At 30.0% G+C, this 18961-nt stretch overlaps 5 protein-coding genes across 8 annotated transcripts; 3 read left to right on the plus strand and 2 right to left on the minus strand.

Moving 5' to 3' along the window:
* Positions 1–1481: 1481 nt before the first annotated feature.
* Positions 1482–4531, plus strand: LOC107192744 (DCN1-like protein 5). 3 transcript variants are annotated; one of them, XM_015582072.1, is made up of 7 exons: positions 1482–1520; positions 1599–1691; positions 1922–2128; positions 3177–3315; positions 3707–4073; positions 4149–4356; positions 4431–4531. In XM_015582072.1, exons 4-7 carry the CDS (start codon positions 3188–3190, stop codon positions 4514–4516), a joined length of 789 nt encoding a protein of 262 aa, XP_015437558.1. In that variant the 5' UTR covers positions 1482–1520; positions 1599–1691; positions 1922–2128; positions 3177–3187; the 3' UTR covers positions 4517–4531. The 3 variants fall into 3 exon arrangements, with proteins under 3 accessions (XP_015437558.1, XP_015437557.1, XP_015437559.1); XM_015582071.1 differs by having other exon boundaries at positions 1501–1691; XM_015582073.1 differs by lacking the exon at positions 1922–2128 and having other exon boundaries at positions 1501–1691.
* A 2632-nt stretch (positions 4532–7163) lies between these two features.
* Positions 7164–10092, plus strand: LOC107192749 (protein unc-45 homolog B). Its single transcript, XM_015582079.1, is given in 4 exon segments — positions 7164–7586; positions 7679–7979; positions 7981–8381; positions 8467–10092. Coding segments are annotated over 4 exon segments (2751 nt in total).
* A 414-nt stretch (positions 10093–10506) lies between these two features.
* Positions 10507–12460, minus strand: LOC107192739 (cell division cycle 7-related protein kinase-like). The gene is made up of 8 exons (XM_015582064.1): positions 12367–12460; positions 12062–12275; positions 11853–11946; positions 11623–11765; positions 11428–11542; positions 11023–11353; positions 10792–10913; positions 10507–10669 (listed from the first exon to the last, which is right to left on the minus strand). The coding sequence occupies exons 1-8, from the start codon at positions 12404–12406 to the stop codon at positions 10547–10549; spliced, it is 1182 nt and encodes a 393-aa protein (XP_015437550.1). The 5' UTR covers positions 12407–12460; the 3' UTR covers positions 10507–10546.
* A 208-nt stretch (positions 12461–12668) lies between these two features.
* On the plus strand, positions 12669–14258 carry LOC107192741 (mitochondrial import inner membrane translocase subunit Tim22). Of its 2 annotated transcripts, none has more exons than XM_015582067.1 (5): positions 12669–12828; positions 13137–13491; positions 13563–13747; positions 13833–13905; positions 13980–14258. In XM_015582067.1, the coding sequence occupies exons 2-5, from the start codon at positions 13257–13259 to the stop codon at positions 14063–14065; spliced, it is 579 nt and encodes a 192-aa protein (XP_015437553.1). In that variant the 5' UTR covers positions 12669–12828; positions 13137–13256; the 3' UTR covers positions 14066–14258. The 2 variants fall into 2 exon arrangements, with proteins under 2 accessions (XP_015437553.1, XP_015437554.1); XM_015582068.1 differs by having other exon boundaries at positions 13143–13491.
* Positions 14259–16011: 1753 nt separating this feature from the next.
* LOC107192740 (septin-1) lies at positions 16012–17981 on the minus strand. The gene is made up of 6 exons (XM_015582065.1): positions 17719–17981; positions 17197–17389; positions 16852–17110; positions 16404–16769; positions 16225–16329; positions 16012–16144 (listed from the first exon to the last, which is right to left on the minus strand). The coding sequence occupies exons 1-6, from the start codon at positions 17740–17742 to the stop codon at positions 16012–16014; spliced, it is 1080 nt and encodes a 359-aa protein (XP_015437551.1). The 5' UTR covers positions 17743–17981.
* Positions 17982–18961: the final 980 nt, after the last annotated feature.

Raw genomic sequence — 18961 nt, forward strand, 5'->3', positions numbered from 1 at the left:
CACCACGGGCTTGTAAACATTTATTTACTCGAAACATCAAAGTTGTTCCAACATTTGTTAACATTTCGGGAGTCACTGAAGCGCAAGCGTCACATATAAAGATATGTAAAGGACAAAGTTATGTTTGAACCGCCGATGACAAAAGAGAATATGAAACAAAGAATACGTGACGCTTACGCTTCAGTGACTCCCGAAATGTTAACAAATGTTAGAACAACTTTGATGTTTCGAGTAAATAAATGTTTACATATATTTTAATATATGTATAATTGTTTGCAACGGTTTACATTGTATCCCGTCATGCGTGCCCCGTTTAATTCACTTTGGACAACTCTTACAACGTTATGCTGACAGTTTTCGTTTTGACCAAGCCTTTGATTTATAGCTTGAAGAACATATTATTTATGATAACCCCTGTTATTTATAATAACAATAAGTGACCAGAACATTGTTAAAATCGCATTTAATCGCGGAATACCACTACTTTTTCGCCCGGTGGCGCCACTCGTAGCAATTCGCTCAAACTGCTAGCCAAATCATACCGACAGGTGAGTAAAAATTCCTAGTGATGGAAAAATGCGAATATTTCAGTAATTAAGCGCTCAAAGTTAAGGTTGCTAGTCTTAATTATTCCACATAATTCAATGCGTCGACTGAATACAGCAGAATCCCATAATTAAAGAAATTATTTCTACTAGTGTTGTTATATGCATACATGTGAGCAAGGGACGTATTTTCTTGAAGATAACGGTGGCGCAGGAAACAAATGTCTACTGTAAGATGCTATGCCGGTATTATAGATTTATAGGACCACGAAATCCCTTAAAGTTATCTTTAGGGTACATACATACTGGTCACCTTATATACATATACCGCACTTTCTGTGACGCAAAATACGCGAGTTAATTGCGACAGCGTGTATGAAAAATACATGTGAACGAGGGGCGTTCATTTTGACAAAAAAACGAGCCTCCAATTATCGAACTTCTACTGTTCATCTCGTCTGTGCCTACATCAGATTCTTTATCTATCGATGGTATGGAAATCATACAAATACATATGTATATGCACATACAAGAATCTCTTCGATATTTTTTCAAAATAGTTTTGTCACTTTTTTACTTACCTAGACATGAAATATTTTTGTGACCTTTCTATAAATGACATTCATACGTAAGTTTTAAAGTGTCGAGATTGTGTTCGTATAGAAATAATGGTTCGAATATTTTTTATGAATAGGACTATTTTTAAACTATAAATATAACTTGATTTCTGCATACATTTCCATATCAAATTTCCCATATCAGTTTAAGCTGCACATCGATAGTATCGAAACAACGTAATTAAATAATAAAAAGATAAAACACGTCGATGTTCACTTTCTTCCAACAGTTGTCCTCACTAGTGAGAAATAGATTCTGTGTTTGGCATCCCTGCAAAAAGGCATGCTGACTCGAACGGCAATAAAATGAAATAAAACGGAGCTGTGAAAAAGTTTCATTTAACCGTGCTTCGTTTAGGTAGTACAAAACATCTAAATTAGTAGATTCGATAGATATTTGACGACGCTGACACTATGTTTAATGTTATTTTTATAGACCGAACTACAAAGCAAGATTTGTATTGGTGTTGACTTTTGACTGTGAGAAATAGATTTCTGGTGCAATTACTCTAGTGGTTCATTCAAGAAGGTAGGGAGGCTCGCTTCAGTTCATTATACATTTATACATTTCATTATAATTATGTGGTAATCATCGATCCACATTCCTACGAATGTCTAGCATTAAAATGCGACTCGTGTCGCAGCTGAAAATAATTTGCATACATAAGCTCTTTTATATAGTAACTTACCCCTTGTATTTTCACATTAAAGCGTAATTCCGAATTAGTTTCCTTTACACGATATATTAATGGCTCTTAGGTATTCGTTTGCAATATCACATGTACAAAGCGGTCAAAAATAGTGTAAGAAAACTTGAAAATTACGTGATACTTCAATTAATTGTCGAACCTAACCTCGAACTTGTAACACGAGAAGGAGATGTCAGTTTAGCCAGTTCAAACCAGGTGTATTACGGATCCTCCGAATCTCCTTAATTGTTCTGATTACTTGCATCTTTGCTGCGTGGTAAGTGAAACATTCCTTTCTAGTCTGCTTCATTACTACACATATACATATAATATTATAATTTCTCTTTGTGTCTTCTGCATAATTTTTTGTTACATTAAATCTTAGGACCATGTTTTGTCATTTTCATTTGTCTGAATAGTAATCATATCTCTGACTTGCAGAATTATTTATTAAATCTACATAATGTATAAAAGGCTTTTATATTATGATGTTCACAGATAATTCTATGCTTCTGAAAAATTGATCACAACTTTAAACTTCAGGGTCACATTTGTTCATTGTTATATTTTATTCATCAAGAAAAAAAAATGGTCAAAGGAATTGTTTTATTCATTTGAAAAATACTGTCACAGTTTTATGATTAAGCTGTTACAATATTATATTACTTTTACTTATGACAGGACTATATTTTGAACCTTTAATGTTATGTAGAGGTCTGGCATTAATTCTGATTAAAATAGAATATATTTTGTGACTCAAAGCATAATCTTCTACTAATTTGTTAATAGCAGGAAACATTTAAGTTATGTTTTAAGGAATTAAATATTATATCTTCCAAATGTCAATAATAGATTGATTAATCACAATTATATATTTACCTATGAACATTCAGACAGCAGTATTATCTATTTATTTTATATCTGAATTTGCCTACGTTCATTTCATTAAACTAGAGATTCAGATGCAATATGTTAACTCAGTATAACTAATATTCATCGAATATGAATTCATACTTGAAAATAAATATGTATATTTATTATCCTAAGAAAATTAAAATTTTAATTGTCATTAAACTTTAAATACATTCTCATTCTTGTAAACTAATTTCTAAAACAGAAATTTAAATAAAGTTTATTTTCCCTATTAATACTTTCATAACATTTAAGTAAACTGTTTAATAAAATTTAATACAGTTTTCATTTCCTCAATTTATGCATTTTAAACACTCATATATACTGACAATACATAAATATCAATAGATTAGTCATTACTTAATGTGTATCATGTTATATTTAATAAGGAACCCTTTAAATTTTAATTTTAGTTAAAAGAGGGATGCCACGCAGCAAGCGTAGAGCGCCCTCTAGCACAAACCATCACCATACTTCTATTGAAATGTCACCTAGTGCCCAGGACGAGGGTATACCAAGGCATCCTTCGAAACGACTTAGACACACATCTAGGTAAATTATATAGGAGTATTCTGTTTATTCAAATCAATAACATTATAAACATAATAAATCACAGCAATAGTATTCAAATTTTTAAGTAATTTATTAAGGCAATTAATGACAAAAATATTTATTTTATACTAATTAAAGTTCAGAGAATATATATGTGCAACTTTAAAAATGTATATGATGAAATACTATAAACTGTTTTATATTTCCCGTGATTGTGAAATGTATCAACAAAACAGTAATATAAAAGAACAAAGTATACAGGTATTTTAAACATATGTTGGAATAACATTTCTAAATTCTGTGAAACAATATCAATATCACAATATCAGCTTGTGTAATGGTACTTGTTAATATTAATGGAGAGAGTAAATATAATACGTATTTCTTTCAGTGCAAGACGTTATACAAAAACAGAAGATGTTTCAAGTACTTCAAGCTTTTCCCAAAAGCGTTGTATCACTTGGTTCAGAGAATACACAACACCTGATGATTCAGACACTCTCGGTCCTGAAGGAATGGAAAAATTCTGTGAGGATATTGGTGTAGAACCTGAAAATGTAGTAATGCTTGTCCTTGCATATAAAATGAATGCTCGCCAAATGGGCTTCTTCACACTAAGTGAATGGTTGAAAGGTCTTTCGGAATTACAGTGTGATTCTATTAGTAAAATACAACAAAAACTTGAGTACCTAAGGAATCAGTTAAATGATCCACATACATTCAAAGGAATTTACAGATATGCTTATGATTTTGCTAGAGTAAGCATTTAATTTGTTCATAAAGTTTTAAATGCTTCATGCGTGCATGTACTTGTTATCATTGTTATATTTCAGGACAAAGATCAAAGGAGCATGGACATGGAAACAGCTAGAGTTATGTTACAGTTACTTTTGGGAAAACATTGGCCACTTTTCACACAGTTTGCTCAGTTCCTAGATCAGTCAAAGTACAAAGTGATTAATAAAGATCAATGGTGCAACATTTTAGAATTTTCTCGTACAATTAATCATGACTTGTCTAACTATGATTTAGATGGAGCATGTATGTACCTTTGTTATACTATTGCTAGTAATTCCTTCCATTGTGCACACTCACTGCAGAAATAATTTTTACAGGGCCAGTAATGCTTGATGAATTTGTTGAATGGTTAAAAATGCAGCGAGGTAAAGAAGCATCGTCAACAGAAGTTAGAAGCAGCTGAAACATTCAATAAAAATAGTCCACTGAAATAAAACAAACTCATCTCTTCTATCATCATATTTTGTTAATAACAAAATTTCTGTTTATGTCATAACCTCGCAACATTTCAGTTATCACCATTCGTACTATATTTTTTATTAATCAGTAATAATGTAAGTAGCTTATCTTAATGCGATTTTTCAGTATGTTCTAAACAGATTCTGCTTTGAATACTAGTTCAATCATAATTATTTATCACCATTCATAGATGGTCCAGAATGTGTCGCAGAAACTCTTGTGATTGATAGTAAAACTATTTTGGTACAAGATTTATTTGTGCAATTCACATAATGTACTTTAAAAGTGTAAACTGAAAGTAAAGAAAAAAAATTGATATTTTTAAATTAACAAAATATTGAACAGGAAATATCATTTTTCTTCCTCAGTTTTATTTATTTAATTTTGTAAATTAATAAATAATTGCACAAGAGTTGCATTCCAAGTATTAGTTACAATGATTTATAAATAAATTTAATGAATTATTTTTCAAAATTGAAATGTATTTATTATTGTTATTATTATACAAATTCATAAATAAAATTACATCTTTTATTAAATTACAATCCCTTATTAAACCATTAGTATTTATGAAGTTAAATTATGGAATTTAATTTGCATAATATAAAATTATATGTGAAATTAGCCTCTCTTGTTTTTAAATTAAAGAAGATTACAAGTAGAGTCGGTGTTAAAGTGCACTTATCATAAAAATTTTTGCGACAGCTTCAATGGATTAATATGTGGTGATTAATTAAGTAATTTTGTAATATATTTTAGTTCAATCAACTGGTTATTTCTATAACTTAGCAGAAGTTTTGGACATACATTGTGATTCAAAATGATATAAAAGAATTTTGTCAAATAATAACATAGGAAATCACTGCTATTACAATTACGAATTAGTTCAATTATTAAATCAAATTTGTTTACTTATATGTACATGTATATTTTTCCTGCATGTGTACTTCTATTACAAATAATGTCATTAGCGATATAATATAAAATAAAATTTCAAATTTCGCTCATAACTTCCAAATTAACAGTAATCTTTAACTGATGGATGAAAAGTATCTAATGGAAAATTATAAACTCATACATAACAAAGGAATTAGAAACAAGAATTTAAAATCATTGTATGCCGCTGCAATATAACTGCCATGTGGAGAATGTAATGTAATAAAGAACATGAAATAAATAAAATACTTTTTTCAATATCTTCATTTTCTTTATTTATCCAAGTAAGATTTTCCATATAGAATTTGTATAATTGCATTAGATGCATATTTTGTTAAAATTATTGATATACATTATATACAGCAAATATAATAGAAACAATAACTTTTTGTGTCTAGAAATTATACAGGGTGGTAGAATTTGACTGAGAATGATTCTAAATTCCCCGAAAAATCGAAAATGTAGAATAAAGAATTTTCGTATGAAATTTTGTTTTTTGGGAAAACTGAATTTGAACATCCGCCAGTTATGCATGTAATAATAATTACATCTTTATTAACTTACTATTTCTACTTACAATGAATACAGGCGATGTTGCGTTATTATTATTTATTATTAATTTAATCTCGTACGCATGAATTTATATCATACTATGAACCCTTTGCACTCGGAATTTCTAATTTTCCATACATTTTGTCGCTTCAGAGGCGACAGTGGAGTGCAAATGGTTAATATTTGAAAACATTAACAAAAATAGTACTAATTAATAATGGATAAAAGCCCCAGCAAATTTATATTTAAATATACGCGTGCCAGATAAATTATCAAACTAGAATTTTTTGAAAAGTAAACTTCATGCAAAAAAAATTTTGTTCTACATTTTTTATTTCTTTTTCACATAGAATCAATTCTGATCCGACTTACCATCCCACCCTATATAAACATTTTCAAAAACCGCGCCAATATTAACTGTATTACATGCACCACATGCACAATTTTGGAACTCATCTCTGAAATGCATTTACACATACGAATGTATATAGAGAAATATTTTGATTCTAAAATAAAAAATAGAAAATAATATGAGCAAACACTAATGATTCAGTGTATATCAATATAATTCATTATAAGCTTCATACGAGGGATATAATTAATATGGTTAAGATGGTTAAGATAGATACATCAAGATACATCCAAAATAACAGCATTACTGGTAGCGTGTAGAGAACCTATTTTAAACTGAAGATTATACTTTCGCTCGGATGGAGGAACGAACGCGGTTTAAAATAAACTTGAAACGCACTAGTAACGTCTAGACACTTCTGAAACCTTTTTAACATGATGCGGAAGCGATACCAGCCTCAGTATTGCATTGTAGACTTTCGAATGTGATACGAATGAACAAATTATTGAATATACTTTCGATTTTTTAATAAAGTTGATTGAATATATAAAATCTCTTTCACGGTAAGTATTTAATTACATTAATTATAATCAACCTTCACGATATGTATTATTTGGTCTCACTCATTTAAGTTCAAAACTGTCACGGATTCATATAATTTTGCAATTAATATAATACTTGTTTCTTATTCAATAAAAAGTTTTGCATATGAATTCATTAAAATCATTTTTTAGTTTAGAAATCTCCTATCATGACAAAAACAAACAATTTGACTGCACAACAGTGGAAAGAGCTGGGTAATGAGGAGTTCAAAAAAGGGAATTGGTCAGAAGCATTGAGTTGTTATACAAATGCATTGAAGCTTTCAAATGAAGATAATTCTGAAAAAGCTATATATTATAAGAATCGTGCAGCTGTATATTTAAAGCAAGAGAAATATAATAATGCAATTAATGATTGTAACGAATCTCTGAAAATATGCTCAAGTGATCCAAAAGCACTATTTCGAAGATGTCAAGCATTAGAAGCATTAGAAAGATTTGAAGAAGCATATCGTGATGCAAGATACATTATTGCAGCAGATCCTGGTAACAAGGCAATTCAACCTATTGCCACTAGATTGCATGAAATTGTACAGGAAAGATATAAACAAAATTCTCGTATCAGTGCTAAGGTTTGTATGATAATATTAATTAAATAATATAATATATTTCAATGTATATAAAGATTTATTATAATCCGATGTATAATTGTGTTCTTCTGTAGGTATCACAAATGATGGATATAGCTTTAGAAATTAATGGAGACAATGAAAAGCGAGAAACAGCAATGAATAATTTGCTTGTTCTTGCTCGGGAAAGGGCAGGAGTAGAAATAATGTTCAATGATGGAATTGTTTCTAAAATAATGAAAACCATGAAACTTGAGAAAAATGAGGAAATAATAATAATTGGAATTCGCATCATTGCAGAATTATCTAAAGATAATATTAATCGAACAGAAGTTATCCTAAAAGATATTGGTATACCTTGGTGTTTAGAAATGATTAATAGTAAACTTACAGAGAAATACGAAACCAAACAAAGAATTATGTGATAAATATAACAAGGAAATTGATACCATTTTATCTTGTTTATTGTACAGTGTAACAAGCAGAACAATTTCTGGAATAGCTAGGGATGCAATTATAGAACTTATTATGCGCAATATTCATTACACTGCATTAAATTGGGCAGAAAGACTGGTTGAACTTCATGGTTTACAACGTTTAATGGAAGTAGCGAGTGAACTTGAAGAATATAAGTATGAATCTTCAATGGATATTACACCATCTACTAGAACTGTGACCAGTGTATGCTTAGCAAGAATTTATGAAAACATGTATTATGATGCAGCAAAGGAGAAATTCAGACATGCTATTGATGAATACATTAAAGACAAACTACTTACACCAGACATGGAATCTAAGGTAAACAATAAATTCTTTTACACTTCTGGAAAATTTTATCGTGTAAAACATAAGTTTCTAACATATTTGTTTGTATTCTAAATAGGTCCGTGTTGTAGTTGCAATAACAACATTATTGCTTGGTCCAGTGGATGTTGGAAATACAATTATTGCTAAAGAAGGTATTTTGGAAATGATACTTGTAATGGCAGGCACAGATGATCTATTACAACAAAGAATTGCTTGCGAATGTATTGTTGCTGCTGCATCTAAGAAAGACAAAGCTACTGCAATTATAAATCAAGGAGTGAATATATTGAAAAAATTATATCAGTCTAAAGATGATTCCATAAAAGTACGTGCTTTAGTAGGTTTGTGTAAATTAGGCAGTTCGGGTGGCACAGATGCCACAATAAGACCATTTGCAGATGGTGCTACAAAAAAATTAGCAGAAGCTTGTAGAAGATTCTTAATTAATCCTAAGAAGCAGAAAGATATGAGAAAATGGGCAGTTGAAGGTTTATCGTATCTTACTTTTGATGCTGAAGTTAAAGAAAAATTAATAGAAGATAGTGCAGCAATTCAAGCAATGATAGAACTTGCCAGAACTGGAGACCAGTCTGTAATTTATGGCGTTGTTACAACATTAGTAAATTTGTGCAACGCTTATGATAAGCAAGAAATTATACCTGAAATGGTAGAATTGGCAAAATTCGCAAAACATCACATACCCGAAGAACACGAATTTGATGACCCAGATTTTGTAAATAAAAGAGTAATTATATTGGCTAAAGCCGGCGTTACGAGTGCGTTAGTTAGTCTTTCCAAAACCGAGAGTCAAAACAGTAGAGAGTTGATAGCGCGCGTTTTCAATGCAATATGTGGTCAACAGGAAGTGAGAGGAATTGTTGTTCAACAAGGTGGAGCAAAGGCCCTTTTACCATTAGCCTTAGATGGAACAGATAAGGGAAAGAAACAAGCATCCCAAGCTTTGGCGCGTTTAGGAATTACGATAAATCCAGAAGTTGCATTCCCTGGACAGAGAATAATGGAAGTAATTCGACCTTTCATAAATCTTCTGAATCCAGAATGTTCTGCGCTTGAAAATTTTGAAGCTTTAATGGCACTGTGTAATTTAGCTGGTGTTAATGATAATGTTAGAAAACGAATATTAAACGAAGAAGGTTTCCAGAAAGTAGAGTCTTACATGTATGAGGATCATGAAATGCTAACACGTGCAGCCATTCAAGTGGTAAATAATTTAATGATGTGCGAAGATACTATAAAATATTATGAACAAGAAAATGACAGAGTTAAATATCTAGTGATTCTTTGTGAAGATGCAGATGTTGAAACAAGTATGGCGGCAGCAGGAGCTTTAGCGATGTTGACCTCGGCTAGCAAAAAAGCCTGTACTAAAATATTTGATTCAGATCATTGGTTGGAATCACTACGATTTTTACTTGCTAATCCAAATCCTGATTTACAACATAGAGGAGTTGTGATTGTTTCAAATATGATTAAAAGTACTAAGGACGTTGCGGCAAGATTAATTGAAACTGATGTGATGGAAATTTTAATGGCCCTAATGAAAAGTGATTCTGCAGAAAATAAAAAGATCAAGGAAATAGCAGCAAGTGCATTAGAGGCAGCAGCAAAGTGGAAACTTATTAGGAGTGCAACTGACGAACAACAATCTCAGAGTTCAAATAATTTGGAGAATGTTGAATAAATTTGCAATATGTACTTAATCATAATTGTATCAAGTATAAAGTATTTTTAAAATTGATTACATTTCATAATGCCATAAAGTGTCTAAAAAGATGTGTTCAATCTTATCTTCATAATAAACAGTGCAATAAGAGGTAGATAGATTAGTCTAAATTTAAATTTAAATTTACATATTAGAAGTATTGCATTTATCAATAATTTGATATTGTATACTATTATTACTTAATACAATAAAATTATTTATTTATTTTCTAAAACTCTGTATTATTTATTTTGTATAAATAACCGTGTATTATACGTTTATATGCGTGTACGTGTGTATGTACAATTTACGCAATATTTTTCATTATAATAAAACTAAATACATAATTACATTTGTATGTTTTAATATATATTTTTTCAAATCAATGCGCCAATAGTAATGAATAATTAGAATTGTCATAATGCAAAGGAAACTATGATTTTAGAAATGGATGTTGTAAAGCTTGATCCGCAGTAAGTCGTGTTTTGTAGTCTAAATCCAACAGTCTCAATAGCAGATGATAAGCTTCTTTTGAAAACTGAACTTCCGATGAAGCCTTAAAAAAATATTCAAAAATATTCCTTAATATAAAGCTATATATATTGTTGCAGAAAACTTGGTAAAACAACATTTCTATTTCCAATCACACTTATAAAAAAGTAATATAAATTAAAATACCTTCTCATACATGCTATGATCGCTACTATTGTTTAATGAACCCTTATTTCTCTTTTTTAACTTCTGACATAAAGATACAATATCGATGCCCGGTATGTCTTCATAAAAGATAATCTTTTTTCCTGAATTAGCAAAGAAGTATGTAAAACATGAAAGACAAATAAAATGAAAATAGAAGCAAAACAAATTATTTTGCGGCATTAAATAAATTAACAATTTTTCTAATAATACCTAGCTTGTGTGCACATTGTTGCATTTTATTTGATCCAAATATGGTTGTTATTTCTGCTATAGCTGTACAATCATCTGGAGAATGGAAAAATGGTTGAGTACCACTCAGGATGCACAGCATCATTACTCCACTCGCCCAAATGTCAATTGCTGGTGTTTGTGACGGATGTTTCAGTAAAACCTCAGGTGCACGAAATCCTGGTGTACCAGCTCTTGGAGCTGCCTGTTCTGGTCTTGCTGTACACAATGAACAAACTTTAGGCTTTCCAAAACAGCAACATTTCTCTCCTGTAACTTTTTTCCCTGTATTAAGAGATTGATTTAGACTATTCTGAAAAGTGTTAAATATATTGTTTTATAATAACATTAATATTGTTTCACAGTTCTTAATAGTCAATATTATACTTCGTCTGATCTTTTCCGCTTGACAGATTGTGTATTAGTACTATTTGACTTAGGGTTGTTGGACTTATCTTCAGGAACATATTCTTGTGCTAATCCAAAATCTACTAACAAGTATCTACAAAGAAAAATAAGAAATTAGTCTGTTGATTCCATGTTGAAACTGCTTCATTTTTAAAAAAACTTATGAGTAGTCACTTTTTATTGCACCGATCGTATAAAAAATTGTTAGGTTTAACATCCCTATGTATAATATTAAATTGATGAACTCTTCGCAATGCAGTCAACAATGCTATCATATAGTCCCTTGTCTCTTGAACAGTCATGTCTTGTACATAATCCTATTTAAAATTAGTGATAAAAATTTATTAAGTTATAGCACTCATAAAATTTATACAAACTTCATTGAAATATGAATATTAATATACCGAAAACTTGTCGTGTCTCATATAAGGCATAACAAAAACCACTGTTTCAAAACTTCGTAAACATAATTCTAAACCAACCACATAATCTTTCCCTCTGAAACAAAGTGTGCTTATAAGTTATCAATATAAAATTGCATAAATATTCTTACATCTAAACTTTTTCATGTAACACCTAATAAACTATAATCAAACTTTGATATATCTATTACCCTATCTGTTGCATACATAGCAATTCACGTTCAATCTTCTCTGGATGACGAGTGGGGACTAAATGTTTCAAGGCAAATTTCTTCGATCCATCAGAAGATTTTAGTGTAGCTAGAAAGACAGAACTGAAAGTTCCTTCTCCAACTTTTCCATGTACATCAAATAACTCCTTCAATAATGGAATTCTGTTTTTAAGGGCGACAACATTATCGTTCTCTGAAAGTTTTAATATATTAAATTTCATTTCCTTCCTGCAAATATGTAATAAAAAGTTTTTGTAAACAACATCAGACAATAAATTTTTCACCATCTTCATTGTCCCCTTCAATTTGAGTTTTTCCTTCCATAATTGTAATATATTATAGAATGCACTTAATCATATAATCACGTTATTATCCTGTCCATTAGTTAATTCAACAAATTAGAAATTTTGCAATACATAAGTTTGACAATGAGAAACTGTCACGTGTGTGATAACCTGTCAGAGCCATCAGACATTGGCGCCATTCTAAACATCGAAGTGTATGGTGCATATTGGTGCATACAACTGCATACGACTTGTTGCGTTAAGCACGTTAAGAAGATAAGCATGAAAAATATTGAAAAATATCTACATACACCGACCATAACAGACCCTAAGTTCATATATTGAAATATGTACATACGATTTTAGTACTTTACAACAATAAACACGTTCTTTTACCCTTTTACTTAGTTGATAAATGGGCATTGAGTTCATTTTCACTGATGCGACGTTCGTGATAAAACTGTAAGCTTGTACATTTCTTTTTCAAAAATGAAACTGTATCTTGATTTTCTATGCCAAATAGAATACTGTTAATTATACTTATGTGAAAATATGATTTATTATTGAGATTATTAAAATTAGCTTCTAATACATTTTAATTTGTAATTTAATAAAAATCTTTTGTGATAGGTTAGAATTAAAAGAATGCTTAAAGACATAATAATTGATTTAGATTAATATTTATTGTATTCTTACTTTTTCCTCTATTTCTAGATATTTATATAAAATAATACTATTTCCCGTGTTATATGCCAGTCTAACTTGTATAGTTTCAGCATTTACTCTTAACAAATCTGACAAAACACAACACAATATCAAGATTAAGACATGCACTAATGCGATTCTATCCTTCACAAGAAGCACAAAATATCTGAATAATAATATTTACCATGGATCCACCTAAACCAACATCACCACCAGAAAATAATGAACGAAGAGTTTTTATGAATAATGCAGATTGGGACAAAATAGCAATTCATCTTGTTGGTACTCAACAAAGATTTAGAGAAAATATTATAATTCCAAGGACAGTAGGGCCTGTGCAAATTAAAAGTAATGAAGAAAAACGTATGGAAAGTATAGCTGAAAGTTGTACCTTCAAAAGCATATGCAGTTGTGTCATAGGTTTGTTGATATTAGATTATATTAAACATTATAAATTGATGGAAATTCGTTTTAAAAAATTGTATTTTCAGGATATGCTTTGGGAGGTGTGATAGGATTGTTTACAGCTAGTGTGAATCCAAATTATGCCGCTGTTGAGAAGCAGCAAAGTGCCCGTGAAGTGCTTAGAGAAATGGGAAGCACAACATCAAGTTATGCAAAGAATTTTGCTATAATTGGTTGTGTATTTACAGCAATTGAATGCTCTATAGAATCGGTAATTCTTTTATAAATTCAATTTATTATGTTTTAATTCATATGTATATCATGTATAGTGACATCAACATACAATTTTCTTTTAGTGTAGAGGTAAAAATGATTGGAAGAATACTGCATATGCTGGTGGTTTAACGGGTGGAATATTAGGATTAAGAGGTTCCAATTTTTTATACACACAGTCTTCAGATAAATTTAATGCACATATTCCTGAATCTAATTTCATGTTTTAGCTGGTGTAAAGGCAGGTATAATCGGAGCAGCAGGTTTTGCAGCATTTTCAACTGCAATAGACTACTATATGACTCATAGATTTTAGATAATAAATGTCACAAATAATAGTCGATATATTTGTATAAAAATTGTATAAAACGCACGCTGCGTGTATTTGTACAATACATACAATAGCGCGACACTGTTCTTAGTACAAAAATGCATACAAATAAGTACAATAGTTCAGAAAAAAATAAATTCACGTAATACATTAATATTTGTTTCTTTTACATTATTTGAATATCTTCTCACAAACTTTCATTCATTAAATATAGCGCTATGGCTTTAATTATCAAAATTTGTTCTCATGAATAATAAAATGAATTAAATGACTAATCTTATTTAGTATCAAGTAAAAATAACATACATGCTGTTTCAAAATAAAAATAATACTTTACATATTGCAAAAACATAAACACATTCAGATCTACATGTTCTATACGACAGTGCGTATCACAGTAAAAAATCAATTTTTCAGTTCTTAGGTATACTGAATTTTTACTGACAGCTTGATACTCAAACAGTCTTAAAGTCTTTTTACTTCGCTTAAAAAAATATACATGGAACATTGGAAGATATGGCTTGCAAACTGTATGCTTTTCTCAGTTTGTCTGTCGATTGTATAAAATGTGTTGGAATATATATGTACCTATACAAATAGTAAAGATAATTTAAAAATTTTTTTACAATACGGAATTTTTCACTTCTTTTTAAAAAAATTGTGCATACTTATTACATTCGCTATACATATGATTATTATATAACTACTGTGCAGAGCTGGAAAGTAGGTATCTACAAGAGCAGTGAGTTCCATTGGTCAAAAAATACTCTCCACTCTATGGCCTATCTTCTTTTATAATACTCCAAAGCAAATATTTTCGTATTTTTCTTCTTGTTTGGATAAGATAATATAGTATGACAAAGAGTGAACATTATGCACCAAGAATGAATAAAATAGAGTAACTGTGAACAACCCATGAATTTTAAAGGGATGTACAGGTGCTAAAAATTTTGTTTCCTTCTACAATATGTTTATATAAATATTACCAATAGTATAACAAGGTTCTCCCGGTGAAAATTAATCCAAACATAATCCCATACAGATTATTTATAGTTAATACTTTCATTTGCAGAAGTCAGAAGTAATGTGAATCACGTATTGTCAAAAACAATCTGACCGAGGCCGTATTTAGAATCATTTTTATCGGGAGAAATTATCAATTAGTGATACTTTTCTCAATATGAGTAACAGCTCATTCAATTAAGTGCTTGAACTTTATGGATCTGATCTGTTATTGGCTGTTTTTTTAAAAGTTCGGCTAATGCTCTATTTTGCTCACTCCTTATTTCAATTTACTCTTCTTATCTGAAAATATTGCTTTCTAAACACAAATATAATAAACTTCGAAAGCGGAGCTAGCGAAAAACTCCTCTTATCTCTGTATTCCTCTAAAAAACGTTTTCAGCTCTACTCTGTAGTATAATGATTTACCAAACCTGAATTGTACTATATTGTTTGAGTAATATAAATGTTTATAACAACTCTGTGTTACATAAATTCATTTTATAAAAAGGATAATTATTTTGATACTTGTATTTTAATAACGAAAATGTAAATTGTTCTATTTAAAAAGAATATGCAAGGCACTTATCGCACATTTCTGTTTCATATGTTTATAGATATTATTTGCCGAACTATAGTAGTTTGTTCTGATGTATAGTTTCCTGTACTTTTGCTACCTTATTCTTTGACTCCTTTAAAATGCTAGAATATGATTGATATTATTTATAACTTAGTATTTAAAAGTAAAATACTGAATTGAAAAACGTATCTTTACATAATACGTTTGTCAGAAATTATAAAAATTATGCACTCCTATTACAATTGTATTTTGGATAGCATATTAATCATTTGATTTATCATTTTTTGGCACCTATAATGGTGAAGAAGTCGTGTATCTTCACGCATTTGTGCATAAGGTGTATGTATAATTATGGTTGTTGCTGTTGCATTTGCGCCTGCATGACTGCCAAAAGTTCTTGCATGCGCCGTAATTCTGCTTCTTTTTCTTGTAAGATACGATCCTTCTCAGATGCTGAATTAGTTTTTTCAGATTCCACAATGCTGTTTATAAAGATTCAATAAATTAATCAATATGTTTTCTAATAGTATACAGAAACGAAAGTATATATCATTAAATTTACGTTTGTCTGCGAGGTGGTACAGGAGCTCCCTTTGCCAATCTCTCGCTGCGATAATTTTCATAATGTACCTCTTGTGTTACCTCCTGTAAATCCTGCATGTGTGTGCTACAAAGTATAGAAATAAATAATAATTAATTTCTTCCACTTTTAATGTAACTTTTGGAAGTTACAATACGTACATTAACATTGTCCTTAGCTTTATGAAATCACAATGATCTGGGTTTTCAACTTCTACGACACCCCATGGATACAATCGTCCTCGCACTTTACGTCCTTTTACTTCTAACAAAGTGTTTGCTCCACATACTGCAAACGGGACAGCTTCTTTCAACTGTCTAACTTGTTCTTTGTAATCTTCGTCTTCGTCGCTATCACAATCTGGCAGAGGATAAATTTTTATACCACTGCCCTCAATTTCTTCCATAACTCGCTTTTTTAAGCGTAAGACTTCCTTTTTTGTAAGTACATCAGCTTTAGCAATTACTGGTACAATATTGACTTTATTATGAAGTTGTTTCATAAATTCAATATCCAGCGGTTTCAATCTGACATAAACGAAAAGTACAAGGAAAAGTTAACGCCTTCCATACCATTGGTAATATAAAGTTATAATTTGATTCATCTTACCCATGACCAAACGGAGAAATAAAATAGAAACAGCAGTGTATTCTGTTATCTACTATATTTCTTCTATTCAAGCCACTTTCATCACGTAAAAATCTTTCAAACTGATCATCTATATATTGTATAATAGCTCTAAAACTATCCGTATTATCGATTGCATCTCCATAACCAGGTGTATCAACAACAGTCAACCTAAGTTTGACACCTCTCTCTTCAATCTCCACAGTGGAAGCATCAAGCTTTACAGTTTGATTAGTTTTTTCTATTCATATGATATTAATAAATTAACCATAATATATATATTATAAAGTACATAATACAATGATGTACAAATAAAAATAAATTTACCTATAGCATCAGGAATTACACGTTCTGGATATAAATCAGTAAGAAACAAACTATTGACTAAAGTAGATTTTCCAAGACCAGATTCTCCAACAACCATTAGCGTGAATTCAAATCCTTTCTTTACCGATTTTCTATGTACTTGATTGGGTAAATTTGCAAATCCCACATACCCAGGTGTTTCAAGACTAGCAAACTATAGAAAATAAAATAAAAAAATTCAATCAAGTTAGCCATAAATAAACTGTAAACATTATGCATTCATGATACACAGATATGTAAATAACACTGAAACAAATCCTTCGATAAAGATTAAACAAATTTTTAATATATTCTTCGTTTAATGAACCTTTTATATAGTTGCTGACATTAATGTTCCTGTGACTTTGATTCTTATGAAATAGCTTATAAAAATGGATATTAGCACAAAGATTCACAGTCTATTAATGAATAACATAAATACATCCTTGTGACACAGAAAATAAAAATATCACGAATTACCTGTTTCAATAACAAAATACTTACTGTTTTCACGCTTTCAGTAGACATTTTTTTAGTACTACTGGTTATAATCTATAATCTATGGGGATGAAAGGAATCTGTGATTGCGTAAGCGTTTTAAAATATTAAGAAAATAACCCGAAATTAAGTTTCAGGCAAACAAACGCTGTATTGTGACAGAACGCGATATCGCAAACATACTGAAAGCACATATGTTAAATAAAACGACCGAAAGGTAATTTTATTTGAAAATCTTTTGCCTGAATCCACATTACTTTTCCCTTTAATAAACGTATTAATTGACAAACAAAGCCATAACTAACAAATTCAAAGCTTTTAGCGTAACTGCATTGGAATCTAAAAGATATTGCACCAACTGTACAGGAAACGTTACTGTATATCCGTATATATAAAGTGGGAGAAGGGGGATAACCCGCAATTGGGAGAAATTTAGGCGTGGCAACTGAAATACCTTCGATGTTCTATAAAAAAATATAATAACCAATTTATCATTGTTATATGATTTTTCGTAGCAAAATAACATTAAACATATAATTATAATTGCAAGGTGTGATTTATTTTCACTATATTATTGCTTAGAATACTTCAAATACGTAAAAATTTTAAGTAAAAGATAAATATTGAATTTCATGAAAAATTTTTCGTATAAATCACTTTAGTACATTTAAGAATAGCTTACAAAATGTGTTAAGAATATTACATGCTGTTCACAATTCAAAATACACATAACTTTTTTATAATCTATCATCTCGTAATTTTCTAACGATATACATATTATACGTTTACCAGGCAAACGGCTACTTTATTCAGGAAATATCATATACAAGCATAGTTTTACATAATATTTGTCATTATTTCAAGTTTTCCTTTATTTATTATCTCATAACCATCAATACTTCTTTCAAATGATCGACATTTATTACTAGCATAGTTAATTCGTTACACAATATTATTGTTTAATAATCGACACATTAACTTCGTACCATCCGGTGATGTATAAATTTTTTCTTTCAATCACTCAATTATTTGTATTCTTCATAATTATTTGTTATCCCAAAAGTGCGTAAACAATTGTTTAATACTTTCAATCAAATGTGACTTTATCTATTAAACAATCATTCACGAATCACTTTAACAAGCACATACAATGATCAGTATTAAAATGAAACATAAAAATTATAAGGAAGGAAATGGTAACAGGGACAATGTTGTACTCTATGAAATGGAAATTATTCTAGAGTACAGT

Source organism: Dufourea novaeangliae, unplaced genomic scaffold, assembly GCF_001272555.1.
Source record: "Dufourea novaeangliae isolate 0120121106 unplaced genomic scaffold, ASM127255v1 scaffold376, whole genome shotgun sequence".
Taxonomy (NCBI): Eukaryota; Metazoa; Arthropoda; class Insecta; order Hymenoptera; family Halictidae; genus Dufourea; species Dufourea novaeangliae.

Coding starts and splice junctions, on each gene's coding strand:
- LOC107192744 (XM_015582072.1), top strand. CDS start 3,188: ATGCCACGCAGCAAGCGTAGAGCGCCCTCTAGCACAAACCATCACCAT. Junction 3,316..3,706: donor CGACTTAGACACACATCTAG/GTAAATTATATA, acceptor TATTTCTTTCAG/TGCAAGACGTTATACAAAAA. Junction 4,074..4,148: donor ATGCTTATGATTTTGCTAGA/GTAAGCATTTAA, acceptor GTTATATTTCAG/GACAAAGATCAAAGGAGCAT.
- LOC107192739 (XM_015582064.1), bottom strand. CDS start 12,406: ATGGAAGGAAAAACTCAAATTGAAGGGGACAATGAAGATG. Junction 11,766..11,852: donor TGAGACACGACAAGTTTTCG/GTATATTAATAT, acceptor AATTTTAAATAG/GATTATGTACAAGACATGAC. Junction 11,543..11,622: donor TACGATCGGTGCAATAAAAA/GTGACTACTCAT, acceptor TTTTCTTTGTAG/ATACTTGTTAGTAGATTTTG.
- LOC107192741 (XM_015582067.1), top strand. CDS start 13,257: ATGGATCCACCTAAACCAACATCACCACCAGAAAATAATGAACGAAGA. Junction 13,492..13,562: donor CATATGCAGTTGTGTCATAG/GTTTGTTGATAT, acceptor TTGTATTTTCAG/GATATGCTTTGGGAGGTGTG. Junction 13,748..13,832: donor TTGAATGCTCTATAGAATCG/GTAATTCTTTTA, acceptor ATTTTCTTTTAG/TGTAGAGGTAAAAATGATTG.
- LOC107192740 (XM_015582065.1), bottom strand. CDS start 17,742: ATGTCTACTGAAAGCGTGAAAACA. Junction 17,390..17,718: donor CTACTGAAAGCGTGAAAACA/GTAAGTATTTTG, acceptor TATTTTCTATAG/TTTGCTAGTCTTGAAACACC. Junction 16,770..16,851: donor ATTTCTCCGTTTGGTCATGG/GTAAGATGAATC, acceptor CGTTTATGTCAG/ATTGAAACCGCTGGATATTG.